The sequence below is a fragment of the Papaver somniferum genome, chromosome 7, assembly GCF_003573695.1.
Source record: "Papaver somniferum cultivar HN1 chromosome 7, ASM357369v1, whole genome shotgun sequence".
Classification (NCBI taxonomy): Eukaryota; Viridiplantae; Streptophyta; class Magnoliopsida; order Ranunculales; family Papaveraceae; genus Papaver; species Papaver somniferum.
Window position 1 is genome coordinate 93,673,520 of NC_039364.1, and position 24,623 is coordinate 93,698,142.

At 36.8% G+C, this 24,623-nt stretch overlaps 1 protein-coding gene across 1 annotated transcript; it reads left to right on the forward strand.

The window, feature by feature from the left end:
- Positions 1–20,861: 20,861 nt before the first annotated feature.
- Positions 20,862–23,641, forward strand: LOC113297885 (putative receptor-like protein kinase At1g80870). Its single transcript, XM_026546456.1, has one exon. It carries the CDS (start codon positions 21,337–21,339, stop codon positions 23,452–23,454), a length of 2,118 nt encoding a protein of 705 aa, XP_026402241.1. The 5' UTR covers positions 20,862–21,336; the 3' UTR covers positions 23,455–23,641.
- The last annotated feature ends 982 nt before the right edge of the window (positions 23,642–24,623 follow it).

Sequence of the window (24,623 nt, forward strand, 5' to 3'; positions counted from 1 at the left end):
TACCCACAGTGGATATCCAACATGGTCGTGGTACCAAAGAAAAACGTAGGATTCAAAATCTGCATTGACTTCAGCGGCCTGAACAAAGCCTGTCCTAAGGACAGTTTCCCTCTCTCAAGCATCGATCAACTGGTGGAATCTATAGTAGGGCACGATGCACTAACATTGATGGATGGATACACGGGGTATAACCAGATCCCGTTGGCCCCCGAGGATCAAGAACACACCTCCTTCTTCACGCCGAGGGGCCTATACTGCTACACCAAGATGCCGTTTGGTATGAAGAATGCGGGCGCCACATATCAAAGGTTGATGGGCGACATGTTCGAAGACCAGATCCACCACACCATCGAGGTTTATGTAGACGATATGCTAGTAAAAAGTCGCCTAGCCAAGAATCACATTGGGGACCTGCAAGAAGTTTTCCGGACGATGAGAGAATATAAAATGAAAGTTAATCCGACCAAATGCGATTTTTGGGTCACATCAGGAAAATTTTTGGGATATATCATCACTCCAAAGTGGATAGAGGTAGATCCCGAGAAAGTTAGAGCTATACTCAAGATGCCGTCACCGGCTACAATAAAAGACGTACAAAAGCCGAACGGAAGTATAAAAGCGTTGGGGCGATTTATATCTCGGTCGTCGGACAAATGCAAGAACTTCTTTAGCACTCTCAAAAAGGGGGAGAAATTTAAATGGACGGACGCTTGTGAGGAGGCGTTTCAGAATATTAAACTACATCTCGCTAGCCCACCCGTATTACAAAGACCCGAGCCATCGGAGGTCCTCACATTATACCTCGGCGCAACCTCATATGCTATCAGTGCAGTCTTAGTCCGAAATGAAGGGAGCGAAGAAAAGCCTGTTTACTTCATCAGCAAAACATTAAGTCCCGCCGAGAAAAATTATACAAGGATGGAACAGATGATTTTAGCACTAGATTTCGCCACTCTGAAGTTAAGAACGTATTTCCAAGCCCATCGGATCCACGTGATCACAAAATCACCTAATGAGGCGGTACTAGACAATGCCGGCCGATCAGGAAGGATTTCCAAATGGGGGGCACAAATCAAACAATTCAACGTTTTATACGAAATGAGGACAGCAGTGAAGGCACAAGTAGTGGCAGATTTCTTGGCATATTTTCCACTAAGCGACGAAGATGAGGTCGAGGACATACCCGGAATGGAAGAATATCGAGAAGACCCGGGAGACTTACTCGAAGCAAGTAGCCCATCACGTCGGGAAGTATTCGTCGATGGAGCGTCGAACAAAGATGGATCGGGACTTGGGATAGTCTTTACCACACCAAAGGGACAAACAATGGTCCATTCATTTATATTGGAATTTAAGGCGACAAACAACGTCACCGAGTACGAAGCTACGATTCACGCCCTGAGGTTAATCGTCGAGATGGGCCTACAAGATGTAAGACTAACTAGCGGCTCGCAGTTGGTGATCCGACAAATCACAGGAAAATACGCCATCCACGAACCGATTTTGCAGAAGTACTAGGATCTCGCCCAATTCTATATCGACCAGATCCCCAGCATCAAATTTCTCCACATATGCAGAAAAGATAATCGACACTCGGACGCATTGGCAAATATTGCATCCCAGCTCACAGACCCAAGTGTGGAGGGTATTCGTGTCATGAGACTCCTCGCCCCATCTATACCAGAGACACCCGAGGTGCACGTCAAAGTGGCTATCAACACGGCCGACAGATATCCGGGCGGAGATTGGAGAAAGCCGATTCATTCGTACTTGGAGACAGGCGAGTTACTCAAGGGGAGACCCGAGATCAACAAAGTGAAAAGCAAATCGGCCGCTTACGAGCTAACAGACGGAATCCTATACATGAAATCATACCTGGGACCACTCTTAAGATGCTTAAGTAAGGAAGAAGGTCAGACAATCTTGAATAAACTACACTATGGAGCATTCGGAAATCACAGCTCGGGACGAAGTCTGTCAGCGAGAGCGAAAACGATGGGATACTTCTGGCCGTATATGAACGATGATGCAAAACAAATGGCGCAAGCTTGCAAAGAATGCCAACGGTTTGGTAAGAAGATTCGTGAGACATCAATCACGTCACATGGGGGATATCAATTAGGGTTTTGGTGTGGCGTCCTACGACACGTGCATTCATCCACGATGAGAAATGTGAGTAAGGCGTGCAAATGGTTGAAGGAGTTATCAAAGTAATGGGTGGACGGTTAACCAAGTCTCCGCACGACTTGGAACTAGTTTCACCACGATCTCCCACTTTCCCACTCTTTCACTCAAGAAACCGTCACACTTATAGGGATCAAGGTGTTTGCTATTCTAACAATATAAATAAGTCTCTGAATCCATAATTAGAGACAACATTTGGACACTCGAACATTCGTCTACACAGAATTTCTCGACCAATTACTCTCAAGAATTCGTCAATCTCCCAGAACTTATTTGAACTCATCAGTTCACAGAAAACTTGCAGAAACCTTCAATACATCCACAATCCTTGATCATCATTGATCCCACACAATTCTCAGCTTTCCTCCTACAGATCAACCCACCTCCCTATTTGCGACCGAATTGACTCTGGAACGGCCATGGACTTGGTTTAGGCCGGAGTCCTACAGATTGATCTCTCGAATCTAAGCACTCCCTTTGCAGTGCATCTGTGTGAGGTTGAACAGTTTGCTCGGTTGAGGAGTCTCGACAACACGCCCGTCTCTTCAATTCCCTGAAAAACCAGCAAATCGTTTTCCCCATCTACAATGGTGTACACGTTTAGGTACGGTTACATAAACCTAAATGAGGGTACATTTCATGTGTGGGTAACAAGCTAAGTTCGACCTGACGGTTGAAAGATATTAGCTTGGTTGAATAAGATTTTTCATCTAATGGTGAATATTGAATGCTTTGTTACTAAGGTAACTTGGATTGCAAACCCTGATTTAAAAACTATATAAAGGAGAACTCTAGCAACTGGGAAACCTAATCCCCACACCTCCTGTGTGTTACTAGTTGCATAAACTAGAGTCGATTCTCCTTTAACCTTAGGTTTCTATCGATACCCTGTAGGTTAACGACTTCAAAGACTTCATTGGGATTGTGAAGCCAACCCCAACTATTTTCTTTGTAGTTGCGTGTTCTGATCTTGCACGATTCTATCGTATTGAGTACAATTGAAATAATTTACTCGAGATTAATTTCTCCGATAGGCAAGATAAAAGTAATCACAAACATCTTCGTCTCATCGTTTTGGATTCCACAATATCTTGTTTCGTTAGTCAATTAAGATTATTGTGAGTTGATTGATAATACTAGGTTGTTCTTCGGGAATATAAGTCTGGTTTATCAATTGGTTCTTGTTCACCTTGATTTATCAAAAGACGGAATAAAAACTCTTGGGTATTTCTGTGGGAGACATATTTATTCAATCTATAGACTTTTCTGTGTGAGACAGATTTGTTTATCAAGTCTTCGACTTTGGGTCGTAGCAACTCTTGGTTGTGGGTGAGATCAACTAAGAGAATCAAGTGCGTAGTATCCTGCTGGGATCAGAGACGTAAGCAATGCAACTGTACCTTGAATCAGTATGAAATTGGTTAGGGTTCAACTACAATCCAGTCCGAAGTTAATTGGTAGTAGGCTAGAGTCTGTAGCGGCTTAATACAGTGTGGTGTTCAATCTGGACTAGGTCACGGGGTTTTTCTGCATTTACGGTTTCGTCGTTAACAAAATTATGGTGTCTGTGTTATTTCTTTTCCGTATTATATTTTGTTATATAATTGAAATATCATAGGTTGTGCGTTAAGATCAATCAATTAGAATATCCAACCTTTAGTTGTTGATTTACATTGATTGACACTTGAACATTGGTCTTTGGTATCGTTCAAGTAACTCCTCTTATATTCAATTGGGCTCACAGATTTGTATTTGCAAATTGCGGATTGAATTAAGAGTTAGAGATATTAAGCTCTTTGATATACTTTACTCTAGATTTAGTCTGACTGTCTAGTTGATTCTCTAGAAAGTATATTGGAGTAAGTCTTCTCAGATTGCCAAACGAATTGTTGGGTGTGGTTGTTAGACCCCTGCATTTTCAATTGGTATCAGAGCAGGCAAACACATTAAAGACCTCATAAGTCTGTGTTTGTAGCGATCTGATATGGACAGAGGTGTTATCTCTATAAACGTACCACCAGTCTTCGATGGCTCAAATTACTTGTGGTGGAAAATAGCTATGCGTGCCTTTCTTCAATCGCGTGATTTCCAATCATGGGTTTATGTAGTTAATGGCTATGATGCTCCAGTTGTGGCAGTAGAGAATGAGACCGTTCCTAAGAATATGGGTGCATATGATGCTGCTGAGATACTTGCTGCAAAGCAAAACTCCGACGGTTTGAATGCCATCATACATGCCATTACCCCAGATCTTCAGCACCATGTGACTACGTGCACTCGGTCTAAACATGCTTGGGATATCTTAGAAACCGTATTTGAAGGGAATACCAGTGAAAAGGAAGCTAGGCTTCAAAAACCTTAATTCCGATTGGCAAAACCTTCGTATGGAAGATGAAGATTCATTTGATGAGTTTAATCACAAAGTGTCTGAAATTGTTAATGCATATTTTGCATTGGGTAAGACTATTCCTGAAAAGGACATTGTGATGAAAATTATCAGATCGCTGCCATCTAGATACGATTCTAAGAAGCATGCCATCGTTGAAGGAAATAACCTTGATGCTCTCTCCAGAAACACGCTGGTTGGAAAGCTAAAGATCTTTGATCATGAGCATACATCCAAAATCGGAAAGGATGTTGCCTCCAAAGCACAAAAGAACACTAAAGTGCTTGAAAAAAGTAGAAGTGTTCATGTCTTTGAGGGTGATCTTTCTGAGGATGATTCATCAGATGAAGATCTTGACAAGTCAGTCTCTTTGATCACAAGACAGTTTAGAGATCTTCCATTGAAGAGAAGTAAACGGTTTTCCAGATAAAAACATAGGTCATCATTTAAACCTCACAATCGCATTCCTCCTAAAAATAGGGATGCTGACGAGGCTGATGACGAGGATATGCCACAGTGCTTTAAGCGTAAAGGTTTTGGTCATTTTGCAAATGAGTGTCCAAACCGTAGAAAATACACTGGGAACAAAGGTCTTGCTGCAACTCTTGATGAAATGTCTGATCACTATGATTCTAATGAAAACGAAAGATCAAGTGTTGCACTTCTTAGTGAAGATATTGATTTTGATAATTGCAGCAATACATACATCAATCTCGATATTCTTCCAGAAGAAGACTCAACCAATCTGGAAGAAAAAATTAACCTTTCTGTTGGAACTCTCTGTCTGATTTTTCAGGTTCCACTTTGTGTCTAGCAGCTTGCACATCTCGGGCGTCTGAAAAAGAAAAATGGTTTTAAATTTGTTTTCTTTTCTTTTTGAACTTTGCCTGTTTTGCAAGATTTGGAATTCTTTCATATCTAATTGATATTGAAAGGGACTTCCATGTTTAATCAATAAAAAGAGGGTTATTCTCGACAATTCGACTCTCTCTAGGGTTGTGAATTGTGCCTGCGTGAACCTGTGTGGTTAAAGGTTTTGTAACCCTACATTCTTTTTCCTTCCTTGAAACTCTTTTTATCTTAAGACTGCTTGTTGAGCTTAAATTGTGATTTCCTCTCACAAACCCATACTCTCATGGAAACTCCAAGCATCATGTCTTCTGATGGAAAAGATATTAATATGATTGTTAAGCCATCAATCATGAAGGAAAAGATAAATCTGTGTTACCTCCAACTTTGAAAAGAAAAAAAAGGAATGTGAGGAAGCCAAGAGTTGTTCCTTCAAATTCTCAGAAGTTTTCTGGTATTCTTGAAGAGTTGAAGGAAACAAGGAAGGAGATTCAGCAAATAAAGGATTTTGTTTTGAGAACTCTCGAAATTCAGAAGGCCCTGGTTCGACATCATCAGTCTAGAAGGTTTGTCGGAATTGGATCCTTTCTCCACTAACCTTATGTTCCTATGGCTGTTGACGACAAGGAGTTCGGTGACGATAAAAAAATTCTTCAGATGTATCAATGTCTAGTAAATCTTCTTATGATAATTTATTTCTTGTGTTTTTAGAAGAATAACTAGGGTTTGGAATAGCTATTATTGTGAGTACACATAGCTATGTCCAACGTTTTCATCTTTATATTTTTAGATTTTTTGGTAGATGATTTTTGCAATTTTAATCTTTATGATTTTATATATTGCAAATTGTTATGGGATTGTTTTTTACGTCCGTGAACCTGTGACTGTCCCATACTTGTTCAAAATTTATCTCTATTATGTCGGTATGAAAGTATTGATAAAAGATAGAATGAACTTTTGGCTTACAAAAGTGAAAGCCTTTTATGTCATTATTTGATGGAAGAAAGGATAAAACTTTTGTTTACAAAGATTATGTCTATTGTATGTCATCGTGCAAATAGTGATGGAAAATATAATGAATCCTTGTGTATTCCGAAGTATTGGTCGATCTACGATCCACATTTTTGTGCATATACTATGTTGCTCCGTAAGTTCTCTTGTGGTTAATTTAGTTGTGTACTCCAATTGACTTAACCATGGGTTCTCTTATGGTTATTTCAATTGAATTTTTTGGATACAAATTCATGTTTTCATGTGATTTGGTTATGTCCAAAGAAATCCTTCTTTTCTTGTAAAAGCAAGGTCGCCTTTGTTGTTCTTTCGGGAATGACATTTTATGGGGGAGAGTTCTTTTTGAACTTGTGTTTAATTGCCAAATCTTTGTGGGGAGTGCGGCTGTGGAATATTATAGGGGTTATCTTGTATCTTTATAAACTCCTTGATGAATGCATTTAGCTTCGGCTTTATGATTGCATCTAAATTAGTTGGTATGTTATTCTCCTTTGGTCATGAAGTATCTCTATGAAAATTTCATGAGGATCCCACTAGTTTTCATACCTTTGCCAATTTATATTGACAAAGAGGGGGAGAATTAATGTGTAGTTTCATACTACAAATACATATGGTTTATGGATCATTATGTAAGGGGGAGTGGTTTTCATGTTGAGATGAAGCATTGACTAAGGGGGAGTGATACATATCACCATAGTATTGTTGTCAAAGTTGTGATACAGTTTAATTTTGATGTTGTGTAATAATACTATGACACTGTATAATAATGATCGAGAGCATTTGTTTTCTCATTGTTATCGCTACGGATCTTCAACAACTATGATGCTGAGTGGAACACGTTTAGGATCATGGAGTACTTGGAAGTGACGAAGTTTTCGAGTCGTGTTGAAGATGCCAAGGAGATCAAGCATTTGAATGAGAAGCTACAAATTTTTATTTATTTTGTAATCCATATGTATTGATAATTTTGTCACTAAAATTGACAAGCGGGGAGATTGTTAGAGCACTGCTCGGTCGAACTCGCATGCGTTGCTATCTCAAGCATGTTTGTCAATGTTAGTGATCAAAAATATAAGTCTTGATTTCTAGCCTATTTATAGATGTCTCGGACTAGGACATAGATTGTGTAATTGAGCTTATTTTTCACGGCGTTCATCATTTGAAGACGAAGAACTACTAAGGGGAGCTTGTGGAACTTCATGGACAAAAGGTATGTAGAGACTTGAACTCATCTATCACTTGGAAAGTATTCTTCTACTCTATTTCCTATATTGAGACATAAGTCGTATTACGATATAATTTCCCATATACACATTTGAGATTTCGAGCTGAGTTTAACTCGCTTACATATTTCTCGAAATATGTGTTGGCAAGCTTTCGCTTCGACCAAGTTCATCTTATATCATGTGAAAATTATCGAGTAACATCTTACATGGTTTGTGTGATACAATTATTGGTGTTGTCTTGGAATGTTTCGTAATGATTATTTTAATAACTTGAAAATCGTTTTGATGAAAAATAGTTTGTGAATAACAACTATATAACATCCTCTAACAAAGTTTCAATGATTGAAATAAGAGTTTAGAACACTTAACCATTATTGGATATGTTATGTTGTGCACTCTTGCACATATGTAATCCATGTCCGGGAACCATAGTATGCGCATCCGTTTGCGTACCTGTTGGTTTGAGAAATCCGGGAACCTAAGTATGCGTACCCATTTGCGTACTGGCGTACATGTTTATGTCCGAGAGTTTCTGCTGGGATTTGAAGTTTGCGTACTGGCGTAACTCAATCTTAGTCCGGGTATTTCAAGTATGCATACCAGTTTGCATACTTGAAGGTTAAAGTTCTAAAATCGGTTTTAAACATGAACATAAACATTTATATAATAAGGAATGCAATCTTTGCAAACCGTGGCTATAATGTTCATGATTGATTCGAGTGAATCAAACCGATTTTGCTTCAATTGTGTTCTTGTATAATTCTTTGAGAATATAGCAATTGAACAACTCTTTAACCAGTTTCATATGAGTCATTTGAACTAGTTATGGTTAAGATGAATAAGGTTGATATGAGAGTAATCATATGGATAACCTCGGTTAACTATATATGAACCAACATGGTGTACACGTTTAGGTACGGTTACATAAACCTAAATGAGGGTACATTTCATTTGTGTGTAACAAGATAAGTTTGATCTAACGGTTGAAAGATATTAGCTTGGTTGAATCAGGTTTTTCATCTAACGGTGAATATTGAATGCTTTGTTACCAAGGTAACTTGGATTGCAAAACCTGATTTGAAAAATATATAAAGGAGAACTCTAGCAACTGGGAAACCTAATCCCCACACCTCCTATATGTTACTAGTTGCATAAATTAGAGTCGATTCTCCTTTAACCTTAGGTTTCTGTCGAGACCTTGTAGGTTAACGACTTCAAAGACTTCATTGGGATTATGAAGCTAGACCCAACTATTTTCTTTTTAGTTGCGTGTTCTGATCTTGCCCGAGTCTATCGTATTGAGTACAATTGAAATAATTGACTCAAGATTAATTTCTCCGATAGGCAAGATAAAAGTAATCACAAACATCTTCGTCTCATCGTTTGTGATTCCAAAGTATCTTGTTTCGCTAGTCGATTAAGATTATTATGAGTGATTGATAATACTAGGTTGTTCTTCGGGAATATAAGTCTGGTTTATCAATTGGTTCCTGTTCACCTTGATTTATCAAAAGACGGAACAAAAACTCTTGGGTATTTTTGTGGGAGACAGATTTGTTTATCAAGTCTTCGAATTTGGGTAGTAGCAACTCTTGGTTGTGGGTGAAATCAACTAAGGGAATCAAGTGCGTAGTATCCTGCTGGGATCAGAGACATAAGGAACACAACTGTACCTTGAATCAGTGTGAGATTGGTTAGGGTTCAACTACAGTCCAGTCTGAAGTTAATTGGTAGTGGGCTAGAGTCTGTAGCGACTTAATACAGTGTGGTGTTTAATCTGGACTAGGTCCCGGAGTTTTTCTGCATTTGCGGTTTCCTCGGTAACAAAATTCTGGTGTCTGTGTTATTTCTTTTTCGCATTATATTTTGTTATATAATTGAAATATCACAGGTTATGCGTTAACATCAATCACTTAGAATATCCAACCTTTGGTTATTGATTTACATTAATTGACATTTGAACATTGGTCTTTGGTACCGTTCAATCGGGATCGTAGATTTCTATTTGCTGATTGCGTATTGAATTAAGAGTTAGACATATTAATCTCTTTGATATACTTTACTCTAGATTGAGTCTGACTGTCTGGTTGATTCCCTAGAAAGTATATTGGAGTAAGTCCTCTCATATTGCCAAACGAATTGTTGGGTGTGGTTGTTAGACCCCCGCATTTTCAGTATCTTAGAAAAGACGATTATAATACTTGATCTTCATGATTACATATTGTGTACTGTTTGATTACCATGGGATGGTTCTAATTATTTTTAGTAACACGATCTCATGAGAGACTTTTAATGATTGGTTCTTAACTCATATCTCCTTGTGGGATTTCCAAAATCCAATATATAGTAAGGTCACTCGTGTTGTTCTTTTGGGAATGACATCAAAAGGGGGAGAGTTCTTAAAAGAACTTGTGCTTAATTGTTATATCTTTGTGGGGAGAAGAGGTTGTGGAATATGTAGGGGTTAACTTGTATCTTAATAAAATCCTTGATGAAGCCACTAAGTTTCGACTCTGTGATATCATCTAAAGTAAAGTTGATATGTTCTTTAGTCATGAATTATCTTTTGAGAATTCATTATGGTCCCATAGTTTTCGTACCTTTTCCAATTTATATTGACAAAAAGGGGGAGAATTATTTAGTAGTTCATACTACATACATATGGTTTACGGATCATTATGTAAGTGGGAGTGGATTCACATCTATAGGTTTTACCTATTATGCAAAAGATGGAAGTATTGACTAGGGGGGAGAAACATATCACCATAGTATTATTTCGAAGTTATGATACAAATGGACTTTGATAAGGATAATAATACTATGTTATGGATCTTCAATAAGTACTGGATGAACGCACGCATAGTTGAAGAACCAAGGAAATCAAGCATGATGGGTTTTGAAGCTGTAGTGCTTTTATTTGTTTAAATCCATATGTAAAATGGTTTTGTCACTAAAATTGACAAAGGGGGAGATTATTAGAGCATTTCTCGGTTGAACCCACTAGCGTTGGTATGTCAAGCTAGTTATCAAGTTTAGTTGCCAAAACGCGTTCTTGATTTAGTATACTAAAGTTAGTTTCAGACTAGATTATAGGTCTAAGAAGTAGAATCGAAGCTATCCTTGAAGGATGAATACTGAATACTACAAGAAGACATCAACAAGGACTTCATCAACAAAGGTACGTGGTGATTGATTTCATTTGGATTCTTGTTCAATTCTGTCTTTCTAATCTATCGAAACAAATGCTCACTCTATGGAACAATTCCTATGACGGTAAATTTTTATTTGATCCACGACTTTTGTGACAATAATATTTATCCATAGAAAGGTTCTCATGTTATAGTTAATGAGCTTACGAATTTAACGAGCCAAGAATCACTCAATTTCGAGTTATAACGAAGAATTCATGGGTGATTTGTTGAAGCAATAATTATAAGTGTTGTTGTTAATGTTGTAGTTCGTTAGTAGGAAACAATCCATGAACTGTTTGTAACGGTTCACGGACTTGAGTGCAAATACGTGACTAGAGGCCTTTTTAGTCAAGTTTTTGATGTTTCCTTATCTAGGCAAGATGGCTATTACTCCAAACATATTTGATTACCATATTAAAGTGTTTGTGATATTTTAGAATTCCTTCCTAAGTTAAATTGTGGTTTATTCACATAAATACAATATACGCTAAAGTAATTATTTAGGCAAGAGTTGTAACTTAGGAAATACTCCCAAAATTAGGAGAGTCTTGAAAAAGGAAAATAGCTTTCCCTTGCTTAGCTTTCAAGCTACCTTGTTCACTATAAATAAAGGGTTCGTGAATACTACATTTTTCATCCCTTGGAAAATTGGTGTAAGGTTCATAAGGTTGTTTTCCATGTCTTCTGTTCTTCGTGAACAAGAGTGAGATAATTAAGTATTTTCTTTGGGGGTCGCAAAGCCGAGTTAGTAATAATCTTCGTGATAGTTACGCAACTTGTAATCTAGGTTTTTCACCTATTGTCTATTCTAAGGTCTTCTCTTCTGATATAAGACCATTCAAGAGTTGTTGATCATAAACCCTAAGTTTTGAAAGATCTCAGTTCTCGATCGTATACCGATACTAGTTGGTCGAAATCGAAGCTATAAAGAAAACTTCGATTAAGGTATCTCGTAAAATACTTGAGAAGTTTTAAACAAGATATCTCTAGATTTATTCTAGTTGTTCTTGTTATAGAATTATTAGGGTTTTCTTAACTTGAAACTTTATCTTTGGAATCGCCCAAGTTCACTTACGAAAATCAGGTTCACAGACTTCTTGTGAGTACGCATACTGATTCTAAGTTGAAACCTTAATCTACAAGTTTGTTTTGGTATCACTACTTTTATTTGGTAGTTGTTCGAAACAAACACAAGATTTCCAAAACCTTGATTCACATCGAAAGGTAAATCAAACTGGTGTTTTGTGAAAGCAAAAGATCAAAAAAAAAACAGCAACGTGTTGTTGCTTCTTCTAAAGAGAACTAACATTCTGCTAGAATTTTTGAGAGTGCTTCTAAAGAGAACTATATTCTGCTAGAAGATTTCAAGAATAACTTCTCAAGAGAATTTATGTTCTGCTAGAAGATTTACGAGAAGAATTCCTAAAGAGAATTGGTGTTCTGCTAGGAGTTCTATAAATGCTTGAATACAGCTGAAGCAGGTATTACATCTAATCCGAATAGGTAGTAGGAAATTGGTGTAACAGCTTACAATCAATGTGTGTTTATTCTGGAATAGGTCCTAGGGTTTTTTTGCATTTGCGGTTTCCTCGTTAACAAAATTTCTGGTGTCTATGTTATTTCTTTTCCGCATTATATTTTCTTTATATAATTGAAATAATACAGGTTGTATGTTTATCAATCACTGTTGTTAAATCCAACCTTGTTTGTTGGATAAGACTTAATTGATCTTGGACACTTGACTTTTTTATTTTTACATTGTTAGACCAGTCTGGACTAACCCTGTTTCAAGTGGACACCGTGTTGAAATATCCTTTTAGTGATTGTTGCTTAAAGAGATTTATACACGATGGGTCTTGAATAGGTTGTGATCAACACAAAAGATATTGGTCCAAGAACTCACACACTATAATCGGGTTTACGGACTTGTTTCTGTTTAACTTGATTGTGTTGAGTAAGAGATAAAACACTTTAGTATCATTCCTTGATTGATTTTTTATTCTCGGAATCTTATTAAGGTTTATAGCTCATACAAATTTCCAAACAAAATAGTTGAGTGTGGTTGTTGTACCCCCATGTTTTCAGAAATATTGGTAGAAGAAGTTATTGTGAACCATTAAGAAAATATACTATATTTAGTGCTAAAGAGAACGCCTGTTCTTTTAGGATATCTAGTATCAAACGTCTATTGAGAACTTTGGTTCTGCTAGATGTTATTAAAAAAAGAATACCGTTGAAGCTGAGTAACTAGGAATTTTGATTGCTTGATATCGTCTACAAGAAGTTGCAGGTTTACTTTTTGTAGCGTCTTAATTCATTGAGTACTCAAAACTGGACTAGGTCCCGGGGTTTTTCTACAAGATTTTAGTTTTCCTCGTTAACAAAATTGTGGTGTATGCTTTACTTTATTGCCGCATTATAATTGTGTTTATATTATAGTTAAAGTAAATACACTGGTACGTTAACTAGGCACTTGATATTGATAGTGTTTCGGTCTTGTACCATAACTAATATCAAGTGAACATCTTGTTGTTGTATTGTCTCGATCTTGTATCCATAGACGATCACACAAGGTGTATTGTGATTCTCCACTTGGCTTTGATTTATCACATTGTTAGGCAAGTCCGGACTAACCCTATTCCAAGTGAACACCCATGTTGAAATATTCCTTTAGTGATTGTTGCTTATAGAGGTTTATACACGGTGGGTCTTGAATAGGTTGTGATCAAAATAAAAGATTGTGGTGTATTTGGGTACCCTCATCTTTTCAGGGACATCTCCATTGTTGTTGTAGAGATAGAAAAATTTTGAGAAAAAAAATGTGTAATAGAAAGAGAGGGAGATATGGAATGAGAAAAAAAGTGAAGTCCATAAGTGAACAAGGCTCACAAGACTCGATTTTCTTCCAAAGCTACTCGTCAAATCCACAAAACTTCTAATGCAGGCACTTGATTTTTCAATCTGAATTTGAACCATTAAGTTTTCTATTTCTTATGTTATATAAATCATCCCTTAGTTCGTTATTCAATCTACTTGATTTCAACTTTTTTTTTTGGGTGACTTTAGGTAATAGAATCTCTAAAACCCCACAAAAGAAATGTTGTAAAGGGAGCTAAAGATGCTCGAATTCAGCGTAGTAAGATGATGAATCTGAAGTTTTTTTTTAATGTTTTTCTGGTTCATGCCAATTTTGGATAGCGGTAGACCTAAGCAATTAACCACCAGTGACTAAGAAGAAAAAAACTATCATTTTCATGCCATAATTAACTATTCTACATTCGATCAAATTTGAAATGATATGGTATTTTCTCGTACCAAATGCCTAGGAAATTAGATTGCTATTGTGGGTTACAATGTTGGTGGTATACACTTTTTTGATGGAAATGGTAGCACAACTGACTACACGTCAGAAGATGTATGTTAGACTCACACCAGGTTCATGCAATTGTGTATACTTTTTCTTTGGAGACAACTTGTGCTAATTGCCTCCATATTTAGAGACAACTTGAATAAGTTGCGTCCATATTTGAACACAATTTGGACTAGTTGCCTCCATATTTGGAGACAACTTGAGCTAGTTGGCTCTATTTGTTTTAACTAATTGTTTATGTACTTTTTTTTGTTGGAGACAACTTTTCCTAATTGCCTCCATATTTGGAGACAACTTGAGCTAGTTGGATCCATTTTTTTTAACTACTTGTTCATGTACTTTTTTTGTAGGAGACAACTTGTGCTAGTTGCCTCCATATTTGTAGACAACTTGAATAAGTTGCTTCTAGATTTGGAGACAACTCGGGCTAGTTGGCTTCATTTTTTTAATAAATTGTTCATATGTATTTTTTTGTTGGAGACAACTTGTGTTGGTTGCTTTCACTTTTGAAGACAACTTGTGCTAGTTGCTTTCATTTTTGAAGACAACTTCAGTTAATTGCCTAAAATTCGATGACAACTTTGTGATAGTTGCCTTCATTTTTGAAGACAACTTGAGCTAGTCGGCTCCATTTATTTTAGCAACTTGTTCCTGTACACTTTTTATTGGAGGCAACTTGTGCTAGTTGCCTCCAATTTCGAGAAAACTCGAGCTACTTGCCTCAGATTTAGAGACAACTTCAGCAACTTTAGCAATTTGACTCCACATGGTGGTGGTAATGGTGGTGACGACGATGGTGGTGGAGAAAAGTGGTGGTGGTTAGCGGCGGTGGGGTAATGTTGGCGTCGATGGTGGTGGGAAGTGTGGCGGTTGTCGTTAGTGGTGGTGGTTGGTGGTTGGAGGCATCGGTTGACGGTGGTGGTGGTTGGCGGTGGACAGTGGTGGACAGTGGTGGTTGGACACGACGGTAGTGGTTGGTGGTGGTGGAAAATGATGGTCGGCGGAAGTGGTAACGGTGGGTGATGATGGTGGTGGTTGTTGTCGGCAGTGGTAAACAGTGGTGGTTGGTGGTGGTTGTTGTAGGCGGTGGTGGTAGTTAGTGTTAGAGCATTGCTCGGTCGAACTCGCATGCGTTGCTATCTCAAGCATGTTTGTCAATATTAATGATCAAAACTATATGTCTTGATTTCTAGTTTACTTATGACTAAGTTTCGGTCTAGGACAATTAAGTGTAGTTGAGCTCCAGACTCCATGGCGATCATCTTACGAAGACGAAGAACTACTCGAGGAACCAGTGGAACTTCATCCGACTAAAAAGGTATGTGGAGACTTAAACTTATCTATCACTCAAAAGTCTACTCTATCTCCTATTCTTGAGACAAAGTCGTATAAGTATGATAGTTTTCATACATACACAGTTGCTATTTCGTGCCGAGTTTACTCGCCTATCTTTTTCTCGAAATATGTGTTAGTAAGCTTTTGATTTAACCACATTCATCTTTACCCGTGACGAAAGTCATGATGACGTTTCAATCTTGAAAATAGCTTTGATGACGATAGTCGTGAATAACGATTGTTATAACATTATAGAAGAATGTTTCAATGATTGAAATGTAGAGTTGAGATTACCAACTATGGATATAAGCATATATAGTGTGTTCGCATATTAGTGTATAAATCCATGTGCCGGAAACCAAATGTGTGCATATGTGTGCATACGGTATTGGTGAAGGAGACAGGTTGGGTACGCGTACCAGCGGAAGTTTTCAACCGAAAATTTATGCTGAGTTAATAGTTTGCAAACTAGTAAACCTGTCACCTTAGGTACGCATACCCACGGAAGTTTTCGAACCGAAAATTTCTACTGAGTTTGTAAACTCAAATCCGGTAGATAAGGTACGCATACACGTACGCGTACCCAAGATGGTTATTTCTCAAATCGGTAGTTCATGAACTTAAAACAATAGTTTATAAGGAATGCAATCTTTGCAAACCGTGGGTATATTGTTCATGAATTGATTCAAATGGATCAAACTGATTTTGTTTCAATTGTGTCTATGAATAAAGACCTAAGCAATTGAACAACTCTTCAACTAGTTCTTATGAGTCATTTGAACCAGTTATGAGAAAGATGAATACGGTTAATATGAAATTGCTCATATGGATAACCATTGGTTAACTATTTGTGAACCAACTAAGTGTACACGTTTAGGTACGGTTACTCAAACCTAAATAAAATACATTTCATTTGTGTGTGACAAGCTAAGTTTCAATCTAACGGTTGAAAGATATTAGCTTGGTTGAATCAGGTTTTTCATCTAACGGTGAATATTGAATGCTTTGTCACCAAGGTAACTTGGATTGCAAACCCTGATTTGAAAACTATATAAAGGAGACATCTATCAACTGGAAAAACTAATCCCCACACCTCATGTGTGATACTAGTTGGTTTTGCTAGAGTTGATTCTCCTTTAACCTTAGGTTTCTTCTCGAGACCCTGTAGGTTAACGACTGAAAGACTTCATTGGGATTGTGAAGCCAGACGAAACTAATTCTCTTGTAGTTGAGCGATCTGATCTTGCCATTTTCTATCGTACGAGTTCAATTGAATAATTGACTTGAGATTATATCTCTTATAGGGAAAGATAAAAAGAAATCACAAACATCTTCGTCTCATCGTTTGTGATTCCACAATATCTAGTTTCGCTACCATACGATTTAGATTATTGTGAGGTGATTGATAATACTAGGTTGTTGTTCGGGAATATAAATCCGGGTTATCAATTAGTTCCTGTTCACCTTGATTTATCAAAAGACGGAACAAAAACTCTTGGGTAATTTTGTGGGAGACAGATTTATTCAATCTTATAGACTTTTCTGTGTGAGACAGATTTGTCTATCAAGTCTTCGACTTTGGGTCGTAGCAACTCTTAGTTGTGGGTGAGATCAGCTAAGGGAATCAAGTGTGTAGTATCCTGCTGGGAACAGAGACGTAAGGAGCGCAACTGTACCTTGAATCAGTGTGAGATTGATTAGGGTTCAACTACAGTCCAGACCGAAGTTAGTTCATAGTAGGCTAGTGTCTGTAGCGGCTTAATACAGTGTGGCGTTCAATGTGGACTAGGCCGGGGTTTTTCTGCATTTGCGGTTTCCTCGTTAACAAAAGTTCTAGTATCTATGTTATTTCTATTCCGCATTATATTTTGTTATATAATTGAAATATCACAGGTTGTGCGTTGAGATCAATCAATTAGAATATCTAACCTTTGGTTGTTGATTTACATTGATTGACACTTGGATATTGATCTTTGGTACCATCCAAGTTTATCTCTCTAGTATTTGATAAAGACTCGTAGATTTCCATTTGCTTGAGTAAAGATCAAATCGAGAGATAGAGATATTAACTCCTTGATATACTTTTTATTAAGATTGAGTCTGACTATCTAGTTGATTCTCTTAAAAGTATATTAGAGTTAGTCCATACAGATTGCTAATCAAAATATTGGGTGAGGTTGTTGTACCCCGCATTTTCAGTTAGTGGTGGTGGTTGGTGGTGAACGATGGTGTTTGATAGGTTAAGGGAAATTTTAGATGTAAAAAAAAAATAATATATATGAAAGGGTATTATAATAATGTTGTATTAAGAGGATAAGACTTGTAGAATCTTGGGCATATATTTTAAGTTTGAAAACTAGATAGTAACCCGTGCTTCGCACCGGATATCATTGTTGTCTCCAAACTGTATATGAAAAAAAATATTTAAAAAAAGTTATAATATTTCTGCTACCATTATCACCATTATATTTCACTATCTTATGATTTAATAAAATCTCATGATCATGTGCAAATCGTTTTCGACAATGTCATTCAGTATCTTAGGACTATTTTTCTTTGGTTCCTGAATCCTGATTAAAAGACAACTTTTTTGAGTTTGTAAAATCTCCAACGTGTTTTCTTTGACGATTTGAAACTTTTAATTTCCGCCCAACAGGTATCCCTTGCCAAAAAAAAAGAATTAGTGAATTGGTATTCTACAGTGAGTATACCAACCCATATCCTTTGAAATTTGTTTTCGCATTTGAATTCATGAAATCAGGACTGATGTAAATGACCATTATACTCCTCACTAATATCATACTTCTCCAACTGATTGTTCTTGGATGCTGGCTTGTGAGAAGATAGATTTATGTGGAATGAATATAAACCATCTGTACAAAAGCAAGTTTATAAAAGAAAGGAACATACCTTGAAAGTGAGTATGCAAAATAATTCTCATCTTGAATTCTTCCAAGAGTTGTTGCTATTTTAAATTTTTGATCGAACTTGATTTTTCTGCAGCAAAATAAATTGAACATAGTAAGGCTTCAAATAACTAAACGAAAAAAGAACCCCCAATTTTATTCAAGAAACACCAAAACCTTAATTTTTGAAGAGTCAACAACAAAACATGGTTTGTTCGAACATCATAATGCATATAAACTCGAAGATATACCTTTTCGACATAGGTAGGTGCAATGAAAAACTCAATCGTTAGTTTAGTATTAGATTCATTCTACTCTAAATTCCACACACCACCTCTATTGCAAGTACAATCTTTATCGGTTGGTACTCAGTTTTTTGCACTTTGATCCAAAAATGGAAACCCAAAAAAATTTATTGCCTCGTTGAATGAACGGAATTGCACAAATCCATCTATAATTGCAATTGACAAACCAAACAAAAGTTAACAATAATGTCAATACAAACCAAATAAAACCTAAAACTAAAACTTGAAAATCCAAAAATAAATAAAAGTAATAAGTACCTAAATTTTATTATTGGCACTTTCCCATTGTTTCACTGTTGGACCAAGATCAGGATCTTCACCAAGATATTCGTCGATTAGGTATTAAAGGAAAAAAAAAGTGCATTCTCCGAGAGTTATCCATTAGGTTTTGTCTTTTTCTTTATGAATGGTAAACATTTCTCAGCAAAGCGGATGAGAATTAGTTTCGAAGAGAATACAGGATTGAGAAGAGAAAATTTTCAGAAAAGGAAAGTGGATGAAGAAAAGAAGTGGGGATAGTTGAGAAGAGAAAAGTTTCAGAAAAGGAAAGTGGATGAAAAAAGGAAGTGGAGATAGTTTAGAAAGAAAACGTTGTGGGTATGTGAAAGTAGAAGTGGGAACAGCTGGTCGAAATCTTCGAATAAAAGTGGGGAGTAGTTTGGACGTTTGGTAATGGATGGTGTAAGTAAGGACCAGAATTGTCCACATCAGTTTTTTGTAGGACCAGAATGAAGGAGAATCAAGTATTTAGTTTTAATTATCATCTAGTTAGATTAGATGTATTTTTCAATAGGCCTCGTACTTGACACATCTGGTTATTCGATAACCCTATTTGCCCTTAGATTTGAGAGGCTCAATCACGCTCTCCGATTTTATATAGAGGGTCGGATTAAATGCGTAGAGTATGGTCGGTGATGGTGGTTGGACAAATAAGTGATTAGGGACCGGCTCAGAGAGCCAGGCGTTTTGCCTGCATTGGATGGGGAAGGAAGAAAACAAATTAAGTAAAAAAAAGAAACGGAAGAAAACAAAACTTCTTCCCTCCAGAAATCCCCCTCAAGATATGAAGGAAAAAAAGAAAAAAAAAAGAAAAAAAAGAAGGAAAGAGCAACAGAAGAAAACAAAAAGATGACATTTTTTTGTTTATTTTTTAAAAAAAGAACCTTCATCTCTAATCTCTAATAAGGTCAAAAGATTCAACTCCTCGATCCGATCCAAGCGTAGTTGTATTCCCACTTTCCCTTTTCGAGTTTTCCCTTTAAATTTGATTGTATATATGCTGGACTAAGTAAACTAATTATTAATGGCTCTCTTGTAAAGTAATAATATAGACCGCGCCTATATACATGGCCACAATCTTGTTCACACGTCGGTTTTTTATACAGGGCCAAAAATAAACAAGTATATTTTGTATGTGATAGATACAGGGCCAAAAAGTAACATCTTCCACCACCGTCTTCTTCCTCTAATTTCTTCCTTTGTTACTGCTCCTCCACCCGACATCTCCATGGAAGTAACTTCAAACTTCAAACCCATATCACAAAACACATATTTGATCAAACCCTTATTTAATCAAGCCCTTGTTTGTGATTGGTATTAGCTATAAGTTTATAACAGTAATAAAGCAACAATTGATCACCTTGTACTAGAAAATCAAACCCCCATGATTAAATAGAAATCCTAGTTCAGATGGAACGATCTAGAAAATTAAGTTTGAATCTAAAAAATTAAGTTTGAATCCATGATCTTCTATTTTCTTTTCCTTAAAACCATTTTTTCCTTAATTAATTCATATTAATTAAGTTTGAAGTATTTTTATATGTTTTTCATGGGTTTAAAATTTCAAAAATAATTTTGAATCGAGAAAATAGGATTTTCCGGATTTCTTTACGGTCCCTTTTTATCTTTTCTTTATAACATGAGAGAAAAAGTAATCAACGTTCGCAGAAAGCTAGCTATTTTTTTTTTCTTTTCCAAAATCCTCTGTTAATGGCAGCTCGAATGTTGGTAGGTAGATGTAAGAAAATAACAGAGAGAAGAAAAGAAGAACATAATTAGATGATACCGAGACATATTCATTATCTTTCATTCAACACACCCCTGGTTACATTATCCTTTACACGTCTATCTCATTGCAAGCTGATTTTTAACATGCAGTTGCGAATGTAATTAAACCATGTTCGTCTTAAAATCCATCATTGCCAGAATAGGAGTTAGTTTTCTGATTTGCATTGGTGGGAGACAGTGAACAGCGGTGGTCAACCATTGATTTTGCTTTTCGAAAGTAGCTACTTTTTCGCCCATTTGCATTGACACTATTCAATGGCCCTGTATATAGCTTTAGTCGGCCCTGTGTACAGCTGCGGTCATAATATATTGATTACAACTGTAAAGCAAAGCAAACGAAAGAATGAGAAAAAGCAAAAGGTCTCTCCATTTTCATCACAATCGCGGGACCCTCCACCATCACCACCACCACCTCGTATACCGGAAAATGATTACTCACTCCCACCACCACCATTACCCAATTCTTCTTCTTCTTCTTCACACAAAACAGAAACCCTTGTAAAACTATGCCTTCAAGAGCTCTCCTTTCAACACAAACTAATTCGTTTCTTCATTCTAAGATTCTACTTCTCTCTATTACATTCGCAGCTTCATTTCTATTTCTCATCGCTCTAATCTTCTTTCTCTTTTATATTTATTACACTCTGATTAATCGTTCTAAAACTAACCCATTTGATTCAAACACACCGTTGTTAAAGTTACAGATATTCTCGTACAGAGAACTCAAATCAGCTACTAATTCGTTTAATGAATCGAATTATATAGGAAAAGGTGGTTCTGGTACTGTTTATCACGGTATATTACGTGATGGTAAATCCATTGCTGTTAAAAAACTTGATTCATCTTCATTACAAGCTGATAGAGAATTTCAAAATGAATTGCAAATTCTGGGTGGTTTAAGATCACAGTTTGTAGTTTCTTTATTAGGTTATTGTGTTGACAAAACAAAGAGATTTTTAGTTTATGAATTCATGCCTAATAAAAGCTTACAGGAATCATTGTTTAATGAAGAGGTTTTTTGTTTGAATTGGGAGAAAAGGTTTGAGATTATACTTGATATTACTAAAGCTCTTTCATTTTTACATCTTGAATGCGATCCTCCTATCATTCATGGTGATGTTAAACCTAGTAATGTTTTACTAGGGTATGATTATCGAGCTAAGATATCTGATTTTGGTTTGTCCAGAATTAAAACAGAAGGTGAATTTGGTATTGATTTGTTTAGTCAAGATTTCGGTCGAAGCGAAGAGCTTTTGAAAAGTCAAGATCTTTCTTCAAATCAAGAAACAAAAATCAAAGGAAATCAGGTAAATATTAGGAGCAGTAGTACTCAAGTTGATTTTTCTCTTGCTTTACAGGCTTCTAGTTCTAAGAACTACTATTATAATAAAGATGATAGATTAGTTGATTATAATGTTAAAACATCACCAAACTTGAATTTGAATGATGAGGATGATCAGAAAAAGTACAGAAATGGAAAGGGGAAGGAGATCTGTAGAAATGATGATAGTGTTAGGGAGGATTGGAGCAAGTTTGTTCCTGATGAAGAAGAGCTTTGTAGTTTTGATCATAGCAAGGAGTTGAATTTTGTTTCTTCGTCGTCGCCTATTATGCAATGGGGACAAGATTGGTGGTGGAGACAAGACGGGAGTGGTGAATTGTGTAGTAAAGATTATGTTACAGAGTGGATTGGTAGTCAGATTTGCCCATCAACTAACGCTGATTGGGATGAAGAGAAAGGTAACAATCATGAGAAATCCCATTTGGATACTTCAGCACAGTTAGATAAGTTAGAAAGTTTAAGCAAACCCGAGTTTAAACAGTCCAAAAAGAGGTCTAACAAAAATGAAGAGAAGTGTACAAAAAATTGTAATAAGAAGCCGAGGAAGATGCAAGAATGGTGGAAAGAAGAGAACCTTGCAGAGGTTAGCAAGAAGCATAGTAAGTTAAAGAAGATTAAATCTAAGGTGAAGAAAGGCCTCAAGATTCAGTCATTTAATATAGGTCGAAGGTTACTTTCTCGAAAGAGGATTAAATTTGGTGAACATATTCAAAATGAATCCAACTCTGACGGAGATTTTAGTTTTAGAAAGGGTTGGAGGAAGAAAAACTCTCATTCAGCTGCAAGTGATATGTGGAGTGGGGATCTTTTCAGCCGGGAATTGAGTAGTACAACAAGCATGAGAGGAACTGTGTGTTATGTTGCTCCTGAATATGGTGGTTGTGGGTATTTGATGGAGAAGGCTGATGTATACAGTTTAGGAGTTTTAATTCTCGTGATCGTGTCCGGTCGAAGACCGTTGCATGTTTTAAATTCACCAATGAAACTCGAGAAAGCCAACTTGATTCACTGGTGTAGGCAGTTAGCTAAAGGTGGTAATATATTGGAGTTAGTTGATGAGAAATTGAAAGACACCTATAATAAAGATCAAGCAAGTCTCTGCATCAATTTGGCTCTCATGTGTTTAAAGAAGATGCCAGAATTACGGCCAGATATTAGTGAAATTGTAAAAATCTTAAAAGGTGAAATGGATCTACAAGGAGTCCCGTTTGAATTATCCCCATCTCCACCTTCCAAATACTTGAGCAGATCCAGGAGAAGAGCTAAAACAGATATAGAATAACTTGTAAGTCTATTAACTTCTTTTCTAGAAATCTATGGTGATGAAATGATAGTTGTTCATGTGAAAATGCTAAAAAAATTCATGTTGGTTAATTTGTATTATAAAGAAGGAATAGATTGTAATTCCATTCATGTAAAATAGAGATTTCTTTTCCCTATCTAATGAAATTCAGGGTTCTGCTGTCGAATCCAGAGCTTTAACACCATGTTACATGTACAACCTCTAGAAAACTGAACATGTGGATACACTATGATATTGCTGGTTGATTATATGCTTTGGTTTCCAATCTAAAACTACTAAGGATCACCTTAATTTCCACCTCCCCCCCCCCCCCCCCCCCCCCCCCCCCCCCCCATGTTCATGTGATTTACATACAAGGTAACAAATTCATTTTCCATGTCTCCTCTCTCTTGTTTAGATATCTTGCATATGCTTATGAACTCCCCTTTGGTTCTCTTTCTTCTTCTTTTTTTTCCTGTCAATTCACCTTTCTTCTGATATTTTAGGTTGATGGGGTTGAATCTATGAAGTCATTTGGTCGTCAATATGGCCTACATGGTTTATTGCCCATCTGTGTCACCTGCTTCTTGTATGGAATCCAATATTTTGCTACTGTTGGCATCTGTCCTTTGCTTTAATTTTGAAACACTTTTTGATAGCCTTGGACCACATCAGCAATAATGAGTCCTTAACAGTATGGTTGTTTAGTGGTAAATGATGCCAATCATGAAACTGCTTCGGAAACCTGTGACACAGTCTATTCAGATTTCTCCAGTTATACTAGACTAGCAGATTTCTTCCCTGCTTGACAATTGAAAGAGTCTTGCTTGTTACAAAAATACAAATGAGAGGTTCTTTCTTTCTTGCCTTTGGTATGAGCAGTCAAAACTCTACCATATGAGAATCTGGAATAGCAATGTGCAAGGGCGTCAGACCCCTGATGAAAGGACGGGTCAAAAGAGAGGTAGTACTATACTCGAAGGGAACACAACAGTGAAGAAAAATCCTAAGCAGAATAGAAAAGGTAGTCCCATGCTACCTGGAAATCAACAAAATTACTAACCTGAAGGATCCACTCAATGCCTTGTGGTGTGATAAAGTGGGCATAGACCTGGCAGATGAACCTGCAATGCAAAAACAAGTGATTATCGGACCCAGCATCATCCAGA

Coding starts and splice junctions, on each gene's coding strand:
- LOC113297885 (XM_026546456.1), top strand. CDS start 21,337: ATGCCTTCAAGAGCTCTCCTTTCAACACAAACTAATTCGTTTCTTCAT.